A 21,912-nucleotide genomic window follows, 5' to 3' on the forward strand; every position below is an offset into this window, starting at 1 on the left:
CAATTTATTTTTATAAATGCATTCAATAAGTTTATTGGATAGCTGCCACCAGTGAATATTGTTTAATGTAAAACATACTCAGACTCAAGTGATCGGTGTTTTTGCTTTGCAATCACATTTCTTCCCTCTATTCTGCTGTCATCTCCTGTCCTGGAGAACTCTCTCTTAGATTTTTTTTTTTTTTTTTGTGTGTGGAGTCTGAGCTATCCTCCTGAGAACAGAGAAACAGTTGGAGAATTTCCCAGGAACATGTGGTCCTGTGTCTGCCTGTTACCTCAGTTGGAAAATTCATTTCACAAGACAAATAATTGAGCTGTAGGGCAAACTGGAGAGCAGGCAGCTGTACTTCATACAGTTTGGAAATATTTTTCTTGTTAAACTTGTTCCATAATCAGCTATGTCACCTGTCTTGAGGAGACATGAGGTTAGGAATGCTGTGTGGGCAGCATGGCTAACCCTTGGTGAAGAGATGGCCTCACATTGCTCTAAATCAATATTCTTCCCTTCCCCATTTGATATTTTGAAAGAAACCCTGATTTTGAAATGCTGAATATTCAAAGTAATTCTGTAATCCCCTGGTGTCTATTACAGGGCTCCCACTGTGATGATCCACGGAGGATATGATTTGTTACAGCGCCTCATTGCAGAGGCATGGCTGTTAAATTCAAGATGATGGCACTTATGCTTTTAGTTATAGAGGTTGTGAGTTCAAGCCCCAGTGCGTCGGCCAAGATGGCGGCTGTCACAATTGCATTTAGGGCTTCATTTTAAGTCAATAGGACTACCTACATGCTTAAAATGAGTCATATTCTTAAATTTGGTGTTGACTCAAGACCTAAATAAGGATTTTCATCACAAATACACAAAATACTGTAACTTCAAGCCAATATTATTCAATTAAAAATTGTTCTAAATACTTATTTACATAATACTGGCCTCTTTTGTAGATTAATTTTTCATGTTGCCTAGCACTATGTCTGTGCACAAAAATTTTCTTGAGTGTTTCCTCCCATTTTTCAAAAACAGACTCTGAAATAACATTAAAGACAATATTTTTCAAATCTCAGGCCCGAGGTGTGCATATCTAATAGCTCATGCAAAATGGGACACTACATATGCAGACAGGTATTTGCCCATGCAAATATGTGTTATGCTTGTGCAGAAGCACGTATGTATATTTTTATAGGTACTACCCAGAGTTCAAAGTTTGAAAATTTGGTCTGTCTTAAACTAGCAAAACCAAGTAACTTTTAAGTTGAAATTGATGTTTCTGCAAAACATTTCAGCTTCAACAAAGCAGCATATTTCAACAAAAAAAAAATGTTGAAAATGTTCCAGCTAGTTCTACTTTTCTCTATTAACCTCCATGTGGCAGTGGTTAATTTAATCTCCTTCTTTTATGTACCTAGGTTAACTTCTTATTTTATCACAGTACCTACAGCATATAATATTGCACTCTCAAGGATCTATTCACAACAAAATGGGTTAAGAAAAGTATTTCACTCAGGTCTAAGTTTCTGTGTTCTTAGCTGTTTAATCCAAACCCTCAAAGTTATGTTAATATATAGGGAGCATTGTTTTTAACATAGAGTATCAGACAACTTCCCCAATCATTTTTATTTATATGCAGAGCCACTTTTTCTTAAATGATCTCTTTGTAATGACCTTCAATGTTGCACATGTATAAGCTGCATTTATGTACACTGATCTGGATAGTTAGATGTCCGTTTGAGTACTATACATATATTTGCATGCCAGAATGTAGGTGTTTGCACATGGCCTTGGACTAGGTTAAGATCACTCCCTGTACAGTTAATGTTTAGCGATCTTTGTCTTTGGACCATTTGTTGGGATTTAATCAACTATAGAGAACATAACTGCAACCTTAATTAATTCAGTTTGTTTACATGAATTTTCTTTCATGCGGTGACATGTTTTCACAGGTACAGTGGGAGTGCATAAACCCCAAGTACAAAGCAAAGAAGAAGAATTACAAGAACTCAGGCATTGTCATTCTGAACCAGTGCAAGGTACCTGCATTTGAAAGAATATTTTGTCTATTGCTCCTCTCAGTTATTAATAATGTATCTGTAAAGAGTTTTTGGAAATGGAGCCAGCAGAGAAAATCTAAAGTGTGGAGCTAAAAATTGTAACATGGGAAGGACAAAGGGAAACTGTTTGGGTTCTAGCAGTTTGTCCTTTCTTAGGCGTATCATGTATAAAAATACAGCAAAACCTGTCATAATAAGCTACCACTAAAGGGACAGCAAAAATAGGAGATGTCATCGCTAGGTAAAATGGATCAAAGTTGTGTCATGGATATGCTAAAGGGGCTTTTTAAAGTACACTTCAACTTTGAAAAGTGCTTATGGCACCTTCTTGCTCAGTAGATCTGATATCAAAATATTCAGTTATATTTCCTTGCTAGTGTTAGAATAAGCTTTTATAGCCCTGTTAGTAGTGTGAAGCCACCACAGTAAAGAAGAAATAATCTGGATTCTACTGCTTGCATCTCATCAACAAGATTGCTTAACTAGTTGTATGCAGTGTTGTTGTAGCACAGTTGGTTCCAGGATATTAGAGCAACAAGGTGAGTGAGGTAACTTTTGTTGGTCCAATAAAAGATATTAACTCACCCTCCTTATCTCTACCAAGTTATAGTCAGTTACATGTGTGCAAACTCCTAGAAAGCAATGGGATTGTACTGAAGTAATTGAGGACTTAATCTGATCATATGGTATTGAACAGGTGCAACTGATATCCTAATGTGTCCTGCAGAACTTTTATTACTGGTGATAATGAAGAAGGAAACAGCCCAGTTTGACTCAGAACTCAGATGTAAGGGGTGGAAGCTGTATAAACATATTTTACCTGTAAACTGAGTACAACTGATATGGAAATCACCAAGACTCAGTAAATATGGAATTCTCTAATAGCATATTTACAGATTCACTGTTCAAAGTAGAGCATTACTATGGAGAATTTGGTCACGGCTCCATAAAAAATGTTGTGTTTACTTTTACACTGAAAGGAGAGGTTCAATCACTTTGTTACATCAAAAGAATACATCATACCCTCCCCAAAATTACATCTCTCTCTTTTAGAGTTTAGAGTGACTTTTCTGAGAACTTTCAATAAGTTAGTTAATTAGTTTGAGTCAAAATTAATTTTAAATTGATTCCTTTAAGAAATGTTTCACCCTACGGTAATTTCCATTACTAGATGGAAATGGTAGAGTTATCAGTAATAATGCAGAAGAGGCAGAAGTGTTCAATAAATATTTCTGTTACGTATTTGGGGAAAAACAGATGGTTTAGTCATATCATATGATGATGATAACTCTTTTCATTCCACTAGTATGTAAGGAGGATGTTAAACAGATACTACTAAAGTTAAACAGCAAGTTCAGATAGTTTGCTTTGAATAGTTTTAAAAGAGCTGGCTGAGGAGCTTGCTGGACTATCCCTGTGATTTTCAGTAAGCCTTGGAACACTGGAGAAGTTCCAGAAGACTACAAGACACCTCATGTTGGGCCAGTATTTTAAAACGGGAAATGGGATAATCCAGGTAATTATAGGCCTGTCAGTCTGACATTGATCCCATGCAAATATGACAGAGTGGCTGATACGGGACTCAATTAATTAAGAGTTAAAGGAGGACAATATAATTAATGACAATCAACAAGGTATTCTGAAAACTAAGTGGATATTTTTTATGAGATTACATGTTTGGTTGATAAAGATAATAGTGTTGATATACTTAGATTTCTATAAGGTGTTTAACTTGGTACCACATTACATTTTGATTAAAAAAACTAGAACCATATACATTTAGCATGGCACACATTAGCTAGATTAAAAGCTGGCTAACTGATAGGTCTCAAGTTGTAATTTTAATTGGGGAGACATCATTAAGCGGGTGTGTTTCTGGTAGGGTTCCACAGGAATCTGTTCTTGGCCTTACGCTATATAACATTTTTACCAATGACTTGGAAGAAAACATAAAATCACTACTGATAAAGTTTGCAGGTGACAAAAATTGGGGGAGTGGTAAATAATGAAGAGGACAGGTCACTAACAGTGCGATCTGAATTGCTTGGTAAACTGAGCGCAAGCAAACAATACACATTTCAGTACAGCTTAATATATATATAAAAATATATATAATATATAAAGATATATATATATATCTGGGAACAAAGAATGTAGGCCATACTGAAGACTGGGGACTCTCTCCTGGATAGCAGTGACCCAGAAAAGATTTGGAGGTCATGGTGAACTTGAGCTCCCAGTGTGTTGCTGTGACTAATGCAACCCTTGTATACATAAACAGGGGAATCTTGAGTAGGAGTAGAGAGGTTATTTTCCCTCTGTATTTGGCACTGGTGAGAATGGTGTCCACAATTCAAGAAGGATATTGAAAAATTGGAGAGGATTCAGAGAAGAGCCACAAGAATGATTAAAGGATTAGAAATCCTGCTGTATACGTGATGGACTCAGGGAGCTCAACTTATTCATCTTAACAAAGAGAAGGTTAAGGACTGACTTAATTGCAGTCGATAAGTACCTACAAGGGGAGTTAATATTTAATAATAGGTTATTCAATCTAGCAGAGAATGTCATAATACAATCCAATGTCTGTAAAACGAAGCTAGACAAATTCAAATTGGAAATAAGATGTAAACTCTTTAAAGTGAGAGCAATTAACGATTGGAACAGTTTATCAAGGGTAGTGCTGGATTCTACATCACAGATGATTTTTAAAATCAAAATTGGATGTTTTTCTAAAAGACCTGCTCTAGGAATTATCTTGGGGAAGTTCTATGGCCTGACAGGAAGTCAGACTAGATGATCACAGTGGTCCCTTCTGGCCTGGGAATCTGTGAATATTGTCAGACCTGCCCAAATGATCTTAACAATGAAGTAACTCAGATACTTAAAATTTCCCATACACTAACAAGGCACTGAAATCTTGTGCAAAGGCTATCTCTGAAGAAAATGTTTTAGGATTAATTGTCATTTGTTGCCATTATTCTTCATAACTTAAAGTTTCTCTGTCAACAGAGGATGACAGACAATGTTCTCTTTCAGAGAATTCCATGAAATACTGCCCTCTTTCAACATGTTCTTAACCTTAACTGTCCTGTGTAGTGACACCATTGGAAAGTGGGGAATAAAATAATCATTGAATGTCTTTAAAAATCAATTTTATCTCATCTAGGGTTCCAGAGACTAAAATGTTGTAACCATAAGCATATGACTATTATATGGTGTTACTGTAAGACAGAATTAAGGTTGTTTGGATGTGCTAAATATCCATCTCTTACATATTGGGATTTCTTTTAAGTTTACTCTTTACCTCTGAATTTTCTGGTTTATTATGTTTGTTTTGGGGATGATTAAAACATCCCTGTACTGTGTTGTACTCTAAATCACTGATATGAACTCTGAGTTAACTCCACCTTAACATAGCTTTTATGGGAACTTTAAGATGAGTTTGCTGATTGGAGATTGCAGACTTTAGGACATGTTTCAGTGTGTTTAACAACATCTTTGTAAAATAATCTGTGAAGAAAACATAAAAACAAGGATTTGGAGGATTAAGGAGAAAATAAAGGAGGAATAGAAGCTGAGTCTCTCAAAAAAGTAAAAATAGTACAACCTAGTGGAGGAGCTAATGTGCAAACAATTGATACTCCCCAGTTTCCCCTTCCTGTTGTTTTATAATACCAGTAAGCAATCAAATATGCAACACAATACAATTACGCGTGCATACATAAAAGTTCACCAGGATGACCATCTATATGAGATGTTTCCCTTCCCATCCTTTCAAAGTCATGTCTCAAAAAAATGCCTGCTCCTTCTCCCTCCTAAATCAATGGCAAAATCCCCATTGATTTCAGGCAGAGGAGTGCTGTTCTATTCTCCCCTTAATGTGCGTACATAATTTCAGAGGTTTCAGAATAGTTTGTGACGCTTTCTCATCTTTCTTTCTTCCTCTGTTAACTTAGCTTTAAATCTCTACCTCTCTCTGACTTCTCCCACGCCATCCTCATCCACATTTTATTTTTCCTTAAACAAGCTGTTTCAAAGTGTTGGTCTTTTAGCCATCTGAATGTCTTTGCTTTCTTATTTCCAGATCCACAAGATGCATTCTTTCTTAGATTACATCATGGGTGGATGCCAAATACAGTTTACAGTAAGTGTCTTCCTACTGTAATTTGCTTACTGCAATGAAAGAAATTCCTTTTAAACACTAAATTCATCACTTTCACAGGGAACAAAAATCTGATCTGCCATTTTGTAAATGTATTGATAAATTGCTAAACTCTTCTTGTAAAATATTTTGTGACTATAAAATAAACTATCACAGTATGATTTTCAAACATGTAATATTTTTATTTTGCATGTTGCAGCAGTAACACTCACACCATAACTACAAAGGCCATAATATATATAGGGCCAGGTCCTCAGTTGGTGTAAATCAGTATAGTTCCATTGACTTCATTTGTGCTACACTGTTGTATGAGAGCTGAAAATCTGGCCTAGAGTCTGTATATGCTACATTGCGTAATGGGTGTTGCAGCCTGGGCATCTCATGGCCCCCCCTCTCTCGTATGGGCCAGGCTTCCTGGCTTGGACAATATTTTCCATGATGTCAGAGTCTCCCTTCCAATTGTACTGCATGGTGCATCATGAAAGTCACATGACTGTAGGTGCATCATGAGAGAGACACTCCAGCCAGGGAGCCCTACCCACAGAGAACGCTGGGAGTAGTCATCAGGTACCTGACCTGTAACTCCCATGAGGCAATGGGGTATCATGGGAAGATGCAGTTTAATGTGGAACTGACTCAAAACCTTTGGGTCAGTTCAACAAGCTGAGAAAAAAAATAAAACTTGTTTGGAGAATATCTATGTGTTTTGTTTTCATTGAAAATGCAGAAATGAAACATTTTGCCATTTCCAAGTAGAAACGTTTTGGAACTTTTCTGTCCATGAAAAGTTTTAATCTTGCATGTTGGTTTTAGGATACAGGATAAAAAAAAATATTGAAATGTTGGAATTGCCTAGGTACTAGCAGGAAGGACATTGAGAGCACAGGTAAGACAGTCGTCCTGCTCTCAGTTCTTTTGCATGGTGCACAGTGCTCCTTACATGCCTGGAGGAGCAAATGCAGGCCTGTCCCTGCAGTCCTGGGATAGAGCATGCTGTGACAGAATCTGCAGAGACTAGCTGCCAAACGTCAACATATTTCTACTGAGCATGTGCAAACTGTGATTTTTCAAAGGCTTATACCTTGTAACGTATTTTGACGGTTTTTCCCAGGGAAAGCAAAAGGCACGTCCATGACACCAGTATGATCTTCCTGTCAAATTTCAAATTTCTGCTTGAAAAGCTGTTGTGACTCCATGCTTTTAATGAAACGGTTGGAAGAATATTTTAACATGGGCAAAATGTAATATTATTCCCTAATCCAATTCTTAAAAATGGCTCAACCATTTGTGCTGAAACCCCTTACACAATAAATAAATGAATAATCAGTCTGAGGCAGACACCTGGCTTGGAAAATGTCAGCCCATGTGACTAAAGTTTGGTGAAGTTATAAGGAACTGAAAACAATATCTTATAATAGGAAGTTTTGGGCAGTATTAAGTATAAGCAGCGCTACCAGCTCTGCCTGTAATGCATAAACATATTCAACTTTCTAAGCCCCTAAACTTCACAGGCCATAAATGCTGGATCTACTGCGGTTGGCCTGGTACTTGAAAAAAAGTCAAAATGAAAAATGTACCTCAACCAAACATTATATATCCACCTACACTCAACCACATCTAATTCTTGAACCTGTCAGACCTTCGACTACCCTAGTCCGCAGGTACTATTTGACTAAGCATCAGTGCAATGATTGTTATAATTTTTTGCTACTCAACCTTGCCCATCTGATCTTGTGAAATGTTTTCACCCACTATCACTTTTATACAGAAATCATTGAATTTACTCACACCAAAAAAGTCATTTTTTTCACTGTGCAATTCATTCATGTGCAAATGGATTCTACATGTGTATGTTCTATCATTTGCACTTTCAAATGCACAGAAACTGTACACTGGTACTGGTGCAGATGTTAAGACTATGCCATGCCATTTTGTCTTGGAATGCATGTCAGTGATTTGTTTGTAGTCAGTTCAAAAACATGCCTTTTTAATATTCAGCAGCTCGCAGTTAAGATGTGCAGAGTTGTTTGACTCTGCATTTATTACATAGGCTCATTTTAAAGTAGCACCATACTTACCAAAGATGGCTTGCTGAAATACTATAGATCTATGAAATCCACCTTCTTGTAATCAGAAAGAGAACTTGAATTCCTGTACACCATTATGGAATGTTAATGCATAGAAATGAGCTGGGATAAACTACATTGATGTATTTCCTCCTCTTTGCTAAGACAGAGGCAAAACTCACAAACCTGTAGTAAGTCATTCAGCCCTCTTTTTGTTTTAGGGTTAATTATGTTTCCGTTGAGTTCATGCAGTGTACAGATAGTACAATGCAGCTGTGATCTGAAAGGGTATTTGATGGGGGAGGGAAGCTAGAATGCTAAGCATAGGTTTGGGAACAAAAAGCTATCTTATCGTGTATCTGCTAATTTAAAGCACTAATGAGAGCTTTTGTAATATCATGCTGTGTGCTCTTGGGATACTTTGCTCATCCATTGTGGTTGCATAGTTCATGGTTAGAACAAACAATCTGGAAAACGAAAAGTAAACTTCTTTTTGTTCTTGAAAATGATATGTTAAGAAACTTTCTTCTAGGGAAGTTTGTGATCAATAGTGCAGATTCCACATGGTCATGTCTATGAAGCTTTTATTGCACAATTCTGTATCAGTGATCTGACAGTGTTCTCTGCTAGGTGTGAGAAACAGTCCATAGAAGTTTACAAAGTTAATGGGTTTACAGTCAGAGGACATTCTTTTCCCTTTAGGAAGTACGACAGGAAGGATGTGTAACACCCATATTAAAAGCTGTAATTGAAAGAGCGTACTGGACAGCGTCTGGGTCAAACAAGTCAAGACAATAGGACAGACTGATTTAATTTGCTGACTGAGCTGATAGAAGGCTAAGTAGGAAATTTTCATGGCATTAAAAACACTTTTACATAGGTGAAAGAAATCTTCCTAAGAGTGTATAATCTTTTGCTGTGGGATACTTATATTGAACAGTGGAGGTGATAGAAGTGCCATCACCTGGGATGTTTAAAGATACACTGGACCAAACACAAGTTAATACGTTGTAGGGAAAAATCCTGCTTTGGCAAGGGGTTTAGGCTAGCTGATTCTATCCCCAAATTCTGTGATTTTTTCATTTAGAATCAGAAAGCCTCTCCACATACACACAGTCTTGATCTTACCATGCAAGATTGAGTGCCTTAAATTGTCTGTTGGAAACACTAAGAAACTAGAGGTGCTAGTTTTGGAACTGTTGCAAATATCATTTTGGCTTTCCATAGAAATCCTCCTCTCAGCAAGTGAACAAGTGACGGGGTCAAAGCTGAACATCGGCAACACAATGCATCAGGATATGAGTGGCATTGTTGTTTCTTGTGGAAGTTTATTAGTAGTGCAAGAAAAGAGAGCTCATCACTCATTTTCCCAGTATCCCCAGAGGTGCGTTTTTTCAAGCTTAAAAGCTTTTAAAGACCCTACTGTATTCAGAGAAAGCCGCTGATGGTATGCTTTACACATTTGTGAATGGAGCTGTACTTTAGTTAATGATGGAAGAGAAAGCAAGTGTTCCTCTTCTACCCAAAATACAGTGTATGGAGCATGTATATCTTTTGCTGATACCTGCTGAGAAGATTGTACTGTGCAGCAATTTCACAAGTTCAATAAAAGCATCGTAATAGGAGATGAGGGTATTCATTGTCTGTAAACACACAGGCATTAAGTAAATCGGTACTACAATGACAATTCCTAGTAAAGAAACCTGTTTCAATCAGGTTCCTCCCTCCCACCCCCCAAAACGCTAACCATAGACCTGCCTTGCTCACTAAGCCTACTGCTCATTCTGACATCCTGCAGTCCTTTTGGATAAAAAGCACCACATGACCCTGGCAAACAGTCATTGCAAGAAAAAGGACTTGTTCAATTTCCTCTGGTACATTTCACTCCAACCTCATTAAGAGTCTCTTTCAGTGAAAAAGCCAACATCTATTGGAAGTTTATAGCAATTGTCCCTTCTTACTCTCGTATAGGATAAAATGTTTGTGCAGGGACTAGAACAGCAATTATTTTTGTAATCTATGCAAAATATTTAAATTCATTTTATTTCAAAGAAAATATGTGTTTTACTAAATAATCGTATGCATACATTGGCCAAGATTTTTCAAAAGCAGATGCTTAAAGTTAATCAGTAGCTGGGAGCTGCTGGGTGCTTACCACTGAGTTAGGTGCCTAAATATGAATCAGAATCCTAGTTTTAGAGACATGCTTTTGAAACTATTGGCCCACTATTCCTCCAAATGTAAGCAGAGACCATGTATGGGCACTGGTAAGATTAAGCAATAGGTATAGTCACCATGTAGAATCTTTATTCCCTCCTTCTAAGGTATAAAAGTCCTGGTTTTGTGTTGAGAATGGTTGTATCTAGAGCTGGTTGGGAATTTTCTATCAAAATGTTTCAATGTTTCCAACTAATTTTTTTACAACTTTCTGTTCTGCAAAAACAAGACCGTAAATTCATGCTCTGATTTGTAGGGGCTCTTCTTCTTTCCCCCACTTCTCACTTTTTCTTTCAATGGTTTCTTTTATCGTGTTGTAAACCAGGATAGCTCCATTGACTTCAATGGAAGCATGCCAATTCCATTATCTGAGAATCTGGCTCAGCGTGTGCAATGTGAACAGCTGCTCAAAATGTGATGAGTGTGTCTCCTTCTATTATTCTTTCTGTGCTTATCAACTGGTTGTCAACAGCCCAATTTCCCATACCTGTGGCACTGAAGATTTTAAAAGGATCATTATTCAAAGGTGTGACTAGCTAGCAGCTTGATTCTTGATGGTGTAGGTGCAAAATGTTATGCATATAAGGTAAAAAGTGGCAATTTTTCTCTTTATTAACTTAGTAACAAGGGGAAACTTGTGGGGAAAATATAAGGCCTAACAAAATCTCTGGCAGGATAGCTGCATAGGTTTATATAGGGAAGTGGGGATGAAAGGTAATCCTATTTCCCACCCAAATTATGTTCATTTCTCCTAACCAATATGTCAGTTATAGAGGTGACTGCAGTTGGTCAAGGTTGCAAAGATGTTCCCAGGCTGATTTAACAAAGAACTGATTGGTGGCATAACAAAACATATGTTCTTCCAGTCAGATATCCGGGGGAGGGGAGTGGGAGGAGGCAGTTCTTAAAGATTTAAAGTGGAGGAGATAGCATATGCAAAATGGAATCTGCAAACAACATTCTGGACCACTGAGTGGAAACTGGGCATCAATAGAGTAAGGATTAAAAGTTCTGATTGGCTCTCACCACTTTTAATGACAAAGACTGAGATTTTCTCCAGAGTTGGATGCCCCAAAGCCATTACAATTAATGAGAACTGGGCTTCAAAAGCTCTTCTTGTCTTTGACAATCTCTGCCAGATAAAAATTCCTACATTAAAAATCAAGACAGAGGCCAACATTTTCAAAACTAGGAGCCTAAAGTTAGTCCATTGATTTGTGCTACCAAACTTAGGCCCTTTGAAAATCCGTCCTCAGACAAATACCCCAACACAGAATGTTGGCCTGTGATAGAGCTCCTCTAGGGAGATACACATAGCTAAAGGGCAATATCATCTAGTGGTCTGAGCACAGGACTGGAAGCCAGGACTTTCTGGGTTCTAATTGCAAGTATGGCACAACTCCCTTTGTAGGCTTAAAGGTGAATTGCAAAGGAAAACTGAGTTAAGTGCAGATTCCTGTGCTGAATACAACCACTTACCATGTTCTGTGGGAAAAGGGAAGCAGAAATAAGCTTTTAACTATAGGATTATTTAAAAATGTTATTTCCTTCTGTGAAATCCTTTGGTTCTTCTTGATTCACTGAAGAGATCCCAAAAAGCACATTGTAAATGTTAGAAATGTTACTCCTGCTCCTGCTCCTGGTTGTGATGTCATAGAACGATTCATATGGAATGTCATTAGTACCTAGGAAGTACAAAGGAATTTCAAAAAGGAAAAACAGAACTTTTAAAGTTTAATTGAAACTTAATTCAGTGCTGGATGCCTCGCACAAACCACAGTGAGCACATTCAGAAGAAAAATCTGTTCTTAACCTGATTTTTATTTTTGCCTTGCAACTCACCTTTAAGCTTTCTGTCATCTGTAAAATGGGGTGGGTTCATTAGTTAATGCTTATGAAATGCATTGAAGGTGAAAAGCACTGTACAAGGGCTAGTTAGACATTCTATGATTATAATAACAACAACAAACAGTAACAAAGAAATGAAGAAAGGAATTTAACCCTGTCTGGAATTTTAAATTATATTTTTGTTTACAGAATTTGACTCTGTTCAGATTTTATACTGGAGACGGATTTACAGACCGGGAATCACCTCACCGGAAAGAATTTAATTAAACTCAGAGAATTTAGAGCTAATTAATTAGATAGGTTTATATTAGAATATAATTCCTTAAATAGAATAGTTATGTACTTCATTGTTTTTCCACTAATGTAATTTCAGACACATATCGTAACATTATCATTTAGTTTAGATAGATTTATAAATGTAATCATAGTTTAGATTTGGTTGAGTTTATTTTATAACTTCCTTGGAAGGGTTAGCCAGAAAACAAGCATTATAATACAGGAAAGAATAGTATTACAGTTGCATATACAATCTGAACACGTGCATTTCATACATGCATATCACATATAATGTGTTATCTAGAAAATAAATTGTGATATAGGATGTTCAGTCTAATGATGCTGACTATGCTGATTTCTACACTGTATATGATGATGCTACAAAGTAGTGTTATTGCAGAATTGATTAATTAGTTTCATTTCTTTTAAGACTGTGACATACAGCAACTGCTTATGATAAAGAAATGTTGCAGGTCCTGAGATACCTGTGTACTGTAACAGCTATGTAGTGCGACTATTTTTCTTTTCCAGGTAGCGATAGATTTCACGGCATCAAATGGTGATCCCAGGAACAGCTGCTCTCTACACTACATCCACCCATATCAGCCTAATGAGTACCTGAAGGCATTGGTTGCTGTTGGGGAGATTTGCCAAGACTATGACAGGTAAATAACCATGTTTGCTAATAGGATTGTCTCTAGCAGGTGTTTTAACAGTATGGAACCAATGACTTCATGCTGCTGACTGCAGTAGTTTAAATGTTAGTCACGTACAGGAATCCTTATGGATAAAAAAGTTTCAATTTACAAATACATTGACACACACTTGAGATGTGTTCATTTTAAACTAATGTTTCTGTATATTTAGCAGATAGAGTCTGTCTCTAAGACCTGTCATTGGCGTGCACAGATATATGCCCTTCCTGTCTGCTTCTACTCTTTGAATTACATATTTATGAGCATAGTTATCCTTTTTACACCTGAATGACTGTTTTATAGATGCAACATAGGCATCTTTCCTGATATGCTTATGAACGCATATCTGAGTCTACTTGACCCTACAAAAAAGTTTACAAGTGATCACTTCTTATCTGAATCTGCATTTTGTAACTGGACCAAGCTGCATAATAGCCACATCTGTACTTGGAAATAAATACTCACATAGTCTCATGATATGATGAATTTTGAAGTTATTCCGCAAATAAATATTAAAATCAGTTTACTATTCCACTAAACTCCACTGATGTCCAAAACTCCATTAAAATAAAAAAAAAAGTGGGCCAAATACTTGTTCATTATATTGTGCACCCCTGTTGCATTCAAATAGCCATCCTGCATCTGTTAGAGATTGGCCATTAGTAATCAAAATTATCCAGTAAACCTCCTTTAAGTATCCTTTTTTTTTTTTTTTTGGTGGCTGTATAATGTGTTTTTATACAATGATTCTTCCAAAAACAATTGTTCCATTGGAAAATTTTCGACCAACTCTAGGAAGGCTTTTTCTTTGTACCTGCTTTCATTTCATCCAGCATGCTGTGCGCACTAAAGAGGAAAATATTATATTTTAAAGAGTAAGAAACAAGCCCTGTCACAGAATAATCTTCATACTCCAAAATAAGCTTCTTACGGCAGATGTAGTGCAGTGTTGGACTGCAGCCTTGAATTATTTCTCCCTTAATGTATTTGAACTATTCCTTCAACAGCGGACTGTGAGCATCTTCATTATTAAATTTCATGTGCAGAAATATACAAAAAAAATCTGTATTTAAACATAACACCAAAGAGTTTCAGGTTTTGTTACAAACCCAAAACTTATCCCAGGTTCATGAACCTTACAGTGAGCTCAGTTGAGTTTCAGGTGCTGAGGAGGGATTTATATTTTCAGACCTGAAAAGGTGAGGTGTGGATTTTACATTGAGGATACTCCAAAATTCAGGGGTGTTTAGATCCAGAGTGTTCATTTGGCCCACTTACAAAGGGAGGGATCACTTGTAAGAATGTGGTCTGGATTCAGATTTCAAACACCCCCAATGTTCAGGGTGCTCTGATCTAGGTTTTGGTTTGAGCCTATAATTTATTTCAAGTGCAAATTAATGGTTTCAGTTAGAAACCAGGCAAAATTCCATGGTTTTGTCTGAGTTTAGGGCTCAATGAATACAAAAATAAAAGGAGATCTGTTGTGTTAGTTTCAATGGAATGAATGGACCCATAGAGTCACAGATGTTAACATGACCCTGTCACTGCACGACACTCAAATGTGGTGTGGGGTTTCCAGTACAGAGACCTCATCCTGCTTAGCCCCATGGCAACACACTTAGAAAATGTGTGCCAAAGTTTGGAGATGTATTGATGAGGTTACACAATAGAAAAAATATCAAAATAAGACACCAAGTATTTTGAATTTGAAATTGCAAGGTTATGCAGAATTTCCTTTGTTATGGAAAGGATGTTAGTTAGAGTCTCTTATCTTGTCAGACAATCTTTCTTGGTGAGGAAGAAACAGCTAGTTCTGTTCAGTTCTGAGTTGTAAATGATAGTCACTTTGTCTGCCTTTGACAAAACAGAAAGGAGAGAAAGGATATAGAATGGTAAAGGAGAAGGGGGGGAATATGGCTTTTGTTGGCATTCTTAGGATACAAGGCAACTGGTCAGTCATGGCTAGATACTTTGGGTTGGCAGGTCAGCCTTGACACTGTTGTTCTGAACCCAGGCTCACTTCCCTGGTCTTGGATGTCATCTGTCTAGTCTGGTCACGCTTCTCTCCTTTACTGAACTTTCTCAGGCTGGGCAGAGCTGGATGGGCTGTCTCATCTGATCATGCTTGTGCTGTGCACTACAGTTGACCTCAAGCTTAGGTAACAAGCCAAGAGAGAGAGAAAGATATAGGTCAGGAGGAAGATAGTGGGGGAACACACATGGGAAGAGAAGACAGAGAGGTATCTCACATGCATCAGGCTAGAGTCCTTGCTGGTACAGCAGGGTCAGGTGTCACCACTAGTGTGCTGAGGTCGTGTGTCGTGATGATATGATGATCCTCAAGGCTCATAAACAAAGAACAGTGTTGCTGCAGAGAATCAGAGGCCTGTCTGCCTTTCCCCCTGGAATCTCCCAGGAATCCATTCTCCATTTGATCCCCAACCAAGTGTTTTTTTAAGGATCCCAAAAGGGGGAGATATTTGAAATAGTGCATCCTCTTATTATTTTGTCCCCGATTAGGCCTAGTTTCCAACACACCGATTTTGGTCCATTAATTTCCAGTCCCAGGTTCCTCTGGTTTACCAGACATGATCTCATCAGAGTCCTTGGGTTGTATTAGTTAATCTTTTTGTTTGAACTAATCCAGTCTTTCTGTCTTTAATGTTTGCTGACTTTTATAAACAATTTTATGTAACAGGCTAAGTTGAACTTTTGTTACTTTGGTCAACTTATAGTAGAGACCTTCTGCCTAACAGATTTCAGGTGTTGTGAAATGAAACAGAAAATGTTCACCAAAACTGCAGCAAAATGAAACTGCTGAGTTTTGCATGGTTCTGGTCATTTGTAACATTTTCTCTTCTTATATTCAAATAGCACAAGTGACTCAATATTCACTGAAGTGCTTCTTGTACCTGATATTTAACAAAAAAAATCCTTTCTTGGGGTGTGTAAAGACTTTGACAAGGTATGGATATTATTTACAACACCTTTGTGATTAGAAAAAAACATAGTTTAGGAGAAAGCCTAGGGCAATTGGATATCATTGCAGGTCATCAAAGTATCAAGCATTAACAAATGGCAAGATTATCTTTTATATGTTATTGTGAGTTTGGCTGATTTCAGGCTCAGATCTTCTTGTAACTTAGGCTTGTGTACAGATCAGCCCAGTATAACAGACCCCTGAGTAAATAAAGCTTCCAATTAAGTGCTGTGGGTTACATCCCTTCATGCTCTGAAGTATTCCCTGTTCATCCAAAAATCCCATTTATCTGTATGCTCCAGATGTCCCTGAAACAGTTTGAATGAACAGGTTGTATTGCGATATAATTCTGTGTCTCATCAGCAATACTCAGAGAATGAAAAAGAATATTTGATTGTTAACTGATTGTGAAAGTGCTACAGTGTTACCAAAATAATCTAAGATAATACTGGAATGTTAAAATCAAATAGCTTTTCATTTGTGTAGAAATTTTATTTTTTATGGTAGAAATCGCTTCAAGTCTTGGCATCATTTGTAATTGTCAAAAGGGGAGGAGAAGATGAAGTTTATAGGTGATATAATTAATGGCTAAGAAAAAATAGTAATGGATCAGATATGAAAGATCAGCATTCATTAGTATAAAAAATTAGGCTCTAAAAAGTATTCAAAAAATCACTGGAAGTAACAGAATCACATTAAAAACTATTAATCAAAGCCATCAGGTAAAACAAGTCTAAAGCTCCATGGAGAAAATTTTACTTTAAGACAAACTGTTAGTGAAAATGGCACATTATATAGTTAAAGATGCGTATAAGAAATAAATAAAATAGAACTGTATTTTCACTTGAAAATTTTCACAGGCTTTTCTTCCCTGAGAGAAATATTGATATAATTGAGTCATGTTAAAATTGGTCAAGTTCATGAACTCTTTTTTCCTAATGAGTGGGTCTAGATGCAGTGAGACAGATGAAATAAAGATACTTCATTTTCTGGCCATGAAAAATGCACTGCTTAATCTGTGATTATGATCAGAAAAATGACTCAGAGGGGTAGCCATGTTAGTCTGTATATGGCAAAAACAATGAGAGTTCTGTAGCACTTTAAAGAATAACAAATTTAATTCCTGCAGGCGTAAGCTTTCGTGGGCTTATGCCTGCAGAAATTAAATTTGTTAGTCTTTAAAGTGCTACAGAACTCTCATTGTTTTTACAAAAATGACTGCTTTAAAAAAAAAAAAAAAAAAAGAGAGAGAGAGAGAGAAAGCAACACATTCCATGTTTGCTCTCCTCCATGATTTTAGAAACCAATTTCCTAGATTTACAAGCCAAAACAAGAGTTTTCTAACTACCAGTATTGTAAGCCCATTCAGGATTCTGAAAGTCAAGCTCTATTCTGCTTCCTAAATCACAACCAACCATAGACATTCTGGACAATAACTTAACTGATGTAATGAGTCAGATCAAATTACAACTTGCACTTTGTGCCGCTATAACAGGTTTTTTGATCAAACACTAGTAAACATTTGAATCAAGATTGTCAACGACGAATGATTTTGACTGCCTCAGTCTCAGAAATCCACAACCTATCAGAGAGTGGATGCTGAACATTTCTGGAAATCAGGCCACTTTAAGGTATCTCAAGTTGGGCACCCAAGACTGGGAGGCAAAATCACTCATCACTTTCAAATCTTGGTTTTGTTCTGGAGTCCTATACAGGTAAAACCCTAACTCAAAAAATAAACAAACAGAACACCCACTATATCCTGTCTGTGGCAGCTGACCATCAATCACTTTGCAGCTCCTTGGACCATGCAACTACTCTCTATTCATAATTGGAAACATCTCCTTGATATCTAACTAATATAACAAGTGCTTACATAATGATCACCAATTAGGAACCTAGATAGGTAGATTAGAGATACTCACATGTGAATACATATTTGCAAAACAGTTCCCAACATCTTTTTCTGCAAATGTATTTGTGAACAAAGTAAATCAGTGTTTGTAATAGAGCTGGTTGGAAAAATTTCAACCAAATTTTTTTACACCAAAAAATGCCAGTTGGTCAAAACCAAAATTGTTTTCAGGAAAAGGTTGGTCTTAAAGAATTTCCTGACTTGAAAAAATGTTGAAAAAAGGTTTTGAAATTGTCAAAATGTCCTTTTTTGACATTTTTTAAACAAAAGATTTCCTTTTTTTTTTTTTTTTTTTTTTTTTTTTTTGTTCAAGACAACCTTTTGTTTCAAAATTTAACTTAATTTATACTAAAAAGGAGTAAAAGGAAAAAAGTCAAATTTGAATGAAACTTTTCATAATCATCAAATAAGTGTTTCAATGCAGTGTTGTGATACATTTTTAATTTGTTGGTTCAGGAAAATTTTCAAGATTTTGACGTTTTATCCCAATTTGGGACAGTGAAAAATGTTTTATGTCTTGAAAAGTCTCATGGGATAGAAAAACCGTTTCCCACTCCTCCATACATAGTTTGTTATTCAAACAAATACTCTTCCTCAGGGCGGGCCCAGCTCTGTTGTGCTTTTGTCATTTTAACAACTATAGCTAGCATACATGTGAATACCTGACAGTGCAATAATATAACAGACATATCCTTCTTGGTGTTTTACAGCTTCTCTCTTTGAAGGTCATTTACTGTATTGCTCTAACTTACAGTTGTCTCCACAAGCATATAGTATATTAAAATGCCTGGCCTGGTAGCCTCAATGATTTGTTTTCTCACAGACAGTGTTGGAAAATGACCAAACAAACATGCATGGCACTTCATCATTACACAGAGATGACCGTCTCTGTAAGGGAAGATGTGCTGGAATCTGATTGAAAAGAGCCTGTTCATACAGCCTTAAACACAGCTACATTGTTTAAAAGTTTGCTATGTCTACAGAGCTGAATTATGAGAAATCTCGTAAATAAGTCTACATTAGTATAGTTTTTTTTTTATTATAGCAAGAGCAGAGCACAAGAAGTGGATTGGATATGAAAATCAGGCCCTGTGTTTAAAATATTGAAATTTGTATTTTGCTGCTTGTAAATTGCATTTTTAATCTCCTGCCCCCATTAATCAAATTTTCTATTTTAATTTAAGTATTTATTTTTGACTCTCTTCCCTGATTCAAGAAAAGACTTCAGTTCATGCATACACCCCAGTCAATCAGACTAAAAGCACACACCTAAGTCCTTTGCTAAATAGGGATGGATTTAAGCATATGTTCAGAGTTAAGCTTAACTGCTTTGCTGAACTGGAACCTTTATTCTTAGCTGTGGATGCAACATTCAAATCTCAGACTATTCAATGTAGCCTTGGATTCTCTTTTATGACTAACTTTTATGGAAAATTTTACATTTCTACCCACTTTCAGTCCCCTTTACACTGCCAGAGAGATGTCAAGGGAACCTTAGTATACAAAAGAATTAGGTTCCATATAATCAAACTAATATTTATAATTTGAAAAATATGAAGGGTAATGGTTTTTTTTTTTTAATTGAATATTTGTCACATCACAAAACCATGCAACATCTCATTCTGGCTATGCTGCTACCATTCTGTTGTATTCTCTCTCACATCGTTTTGTAAAGTATTTCATAGTAAGCTGTATCCATTTTACTCATTCTAAATATTTTAAATTAATAAAGTTGATACAAAATTATTTTTAGTTTATATTTCTGTGCTTGTTTACCTTTAAAAATAGTTCTTCTATTTGTACATTTCAAGGTGCCCTTGAAACATCTGGAAGCAGGGTTATATTTGTCCCCAAATGCCAACATCTTGTTTTCATTTATGAAAATAACCTCCTTAATTCTAAATCCACATATTGTTCCTGAATACTAAAATACTAAATCGTAAAATGCAGGTGTCCAGCCATCTCCCTAATGGCTACTAATGAGCAAAGAGTAAATAATTCCTGCTAAGTGCAGGAATAGTTTATGCTTAGAGCAGTGCAAAATGTTTATAGCGAAAATCCAAAACCCTTTACAAATCCAAAACCTGGGCCAACATTCCATAAAAGGTTTGAAAACCCTTTTGGGTGCTATTGCAGTCATGGCAAGTTTTGACATCAGCTTCTCATAATTGCAGCACATTGTTGGTGCTCAGTATATAATAATTATTATTGATTATGTACCATTGTTAATTAAAATAATAATTATTACATCAATATTTTTATTCCTGGATGAATCAAACTCACCTATTCTGATTGGTTACACTAAAAATGAAACTTCTCAGCACTAGAACCAGACCACCCCTTTTCTCTAACGGCACTTTGTGGTTTGTTATAGATGCAACCTTAAGCACAATTTAAACAAGTTCCATTAGAGTTCCATTCATGAAGCTAAGCACATGCTTAAGTGCTTTGCCTTTAGGAGGGAAATAAAATTTCTAGGCTTAGTTCATAAGATCTAATTTTTAATTGGAGCCTATTCCCATCCCAAGAATATATTAAAATCAACAGATAGTTCATTCTGTAGCTATTTTGTACCTCCACTGTGGATGAAGAAATACAATGAATTACCTTTCTGTAGTCATCCAAAGAAAAGACATGAAAAAAATCATGTCAAAGGCAAGGAAGAAAGCAGAAGTTGGCTTTTGGTTGTAATGTCAATATAATAGCAATTACTTAAATCTGTGGCCAAAGGGTGTTGCTTTTAATTAGTAAGTTTTCACTTAAACACATATTTTTCCACATGTTCACTATTTAAAGATATGAATGTTAAAAAATTAATCTACCAATGCAGCTCAATAAATACAAATATTGTTAATTATTGAACATATCTGTTTATCACTTTCATTACAGAAACAACCTTTCTGGAGGCTATTAAGCAAATAAGATAATTAGACTATCTAAATAAGATTAGAAACCATTGGGGAAAAGAATATTTTCATGCTTTTTGAAGTGTTTATTGTACCACTTTAATAAAATAAAACTTGCATACTAGAAAAGGGAACAAAGAACTATGAAAACAATACTCTTACAATCCCCAGTTAAGCAAAATCTTTAGCATGTGCTTAGTGTTAAGCATTTTGCTTTAACTGAATTTAAGCATGTGCTGAAGTGCTTTGGTGAGTCAGGGCTAGAAGTTGAATTGGGACAGATGTTATTTTTAAATAATCATTGGATTATATACTAGATACTGTATTAAATCATCCTTGGACTAGATCCTCAGGATCGTGGCCATCTCATATTCTGCATGCACACTCATATTTATAAATGCAGTAGTCACCATTACAAAGTCTGTATTGGCGAACACCATCACAGTTTATCCCTTTAATTAGAACAGGAAATCTCTATGGTAACTGTATAGTCACAGTTGGTAAAGATTGATTTTGTAATGGTTTCTCTTGTACATATTCAGCTCCTCTCCTTCTCATGTCTCTGCTCTCATATATTACTGCTCTCATCTTCACGCCTTTATCTTCATTCTATCTTCGATGCTGTTCCCTCTTCCTGGAACTCCCTTCCCATTGCAATATGCCAATCACATGCTGCGTCCTTCAATTTCCACATCAGATTCACTTCTTCAAAGTTCACAAATGCTAGCTCATGTCAGCAAAATGTACTGCCTTCCACCCACTGTCAAAAATATACAGTGGTGCTTTAAGAGAG

General features: G+C 36.3%; 1 protein-coding gene across 2 annotated transcripts in view; it reads left to right on the forward strand.

Moving 5' to 3' along the window:
* Positions 1-21,912, forward strand: part of CPNE4 (copine 4) — a 323,296-nt gene that overhangs the window by 256,821 nt on the left and 44,563 nt on the right. For both annotated transcript variants that reach the window (XM_067561613.1, XM_067561614.1), the window contains exons 9-11: positions 1,944-2,030; positions 6,139-6,198; positions 13,155-13,288. In XM_067561613.1, the coding sequence (XP_067417714.1) occupies positions 1,944-2,030; positions 6,139-6,198; positions 13,155-13,288 (281 nt within the window). The remainder of the gene's footprint in view (positions 1-1,943; positions 2,031-6,138; positions 6,199-13,154; positions 13,289-21,912) is intronic.

Source organism: Emydura macquarii, unplaced genomic scaffold (genome assembly GCF_026122565.2).
Source record: "Emydura macquarii macquarii isolate MOO-44397 ecotype Brisbane River unplaced genomic scaffold, CSIRO-AGI_Emac_v2 contig_2422, whole genome shotgun sequence".
Classification (NCBI taxonomy): Eukaryota; Metazoa; Chordata; order Testudines; family Chelidae; genus Emydura; species Emydura macquarii.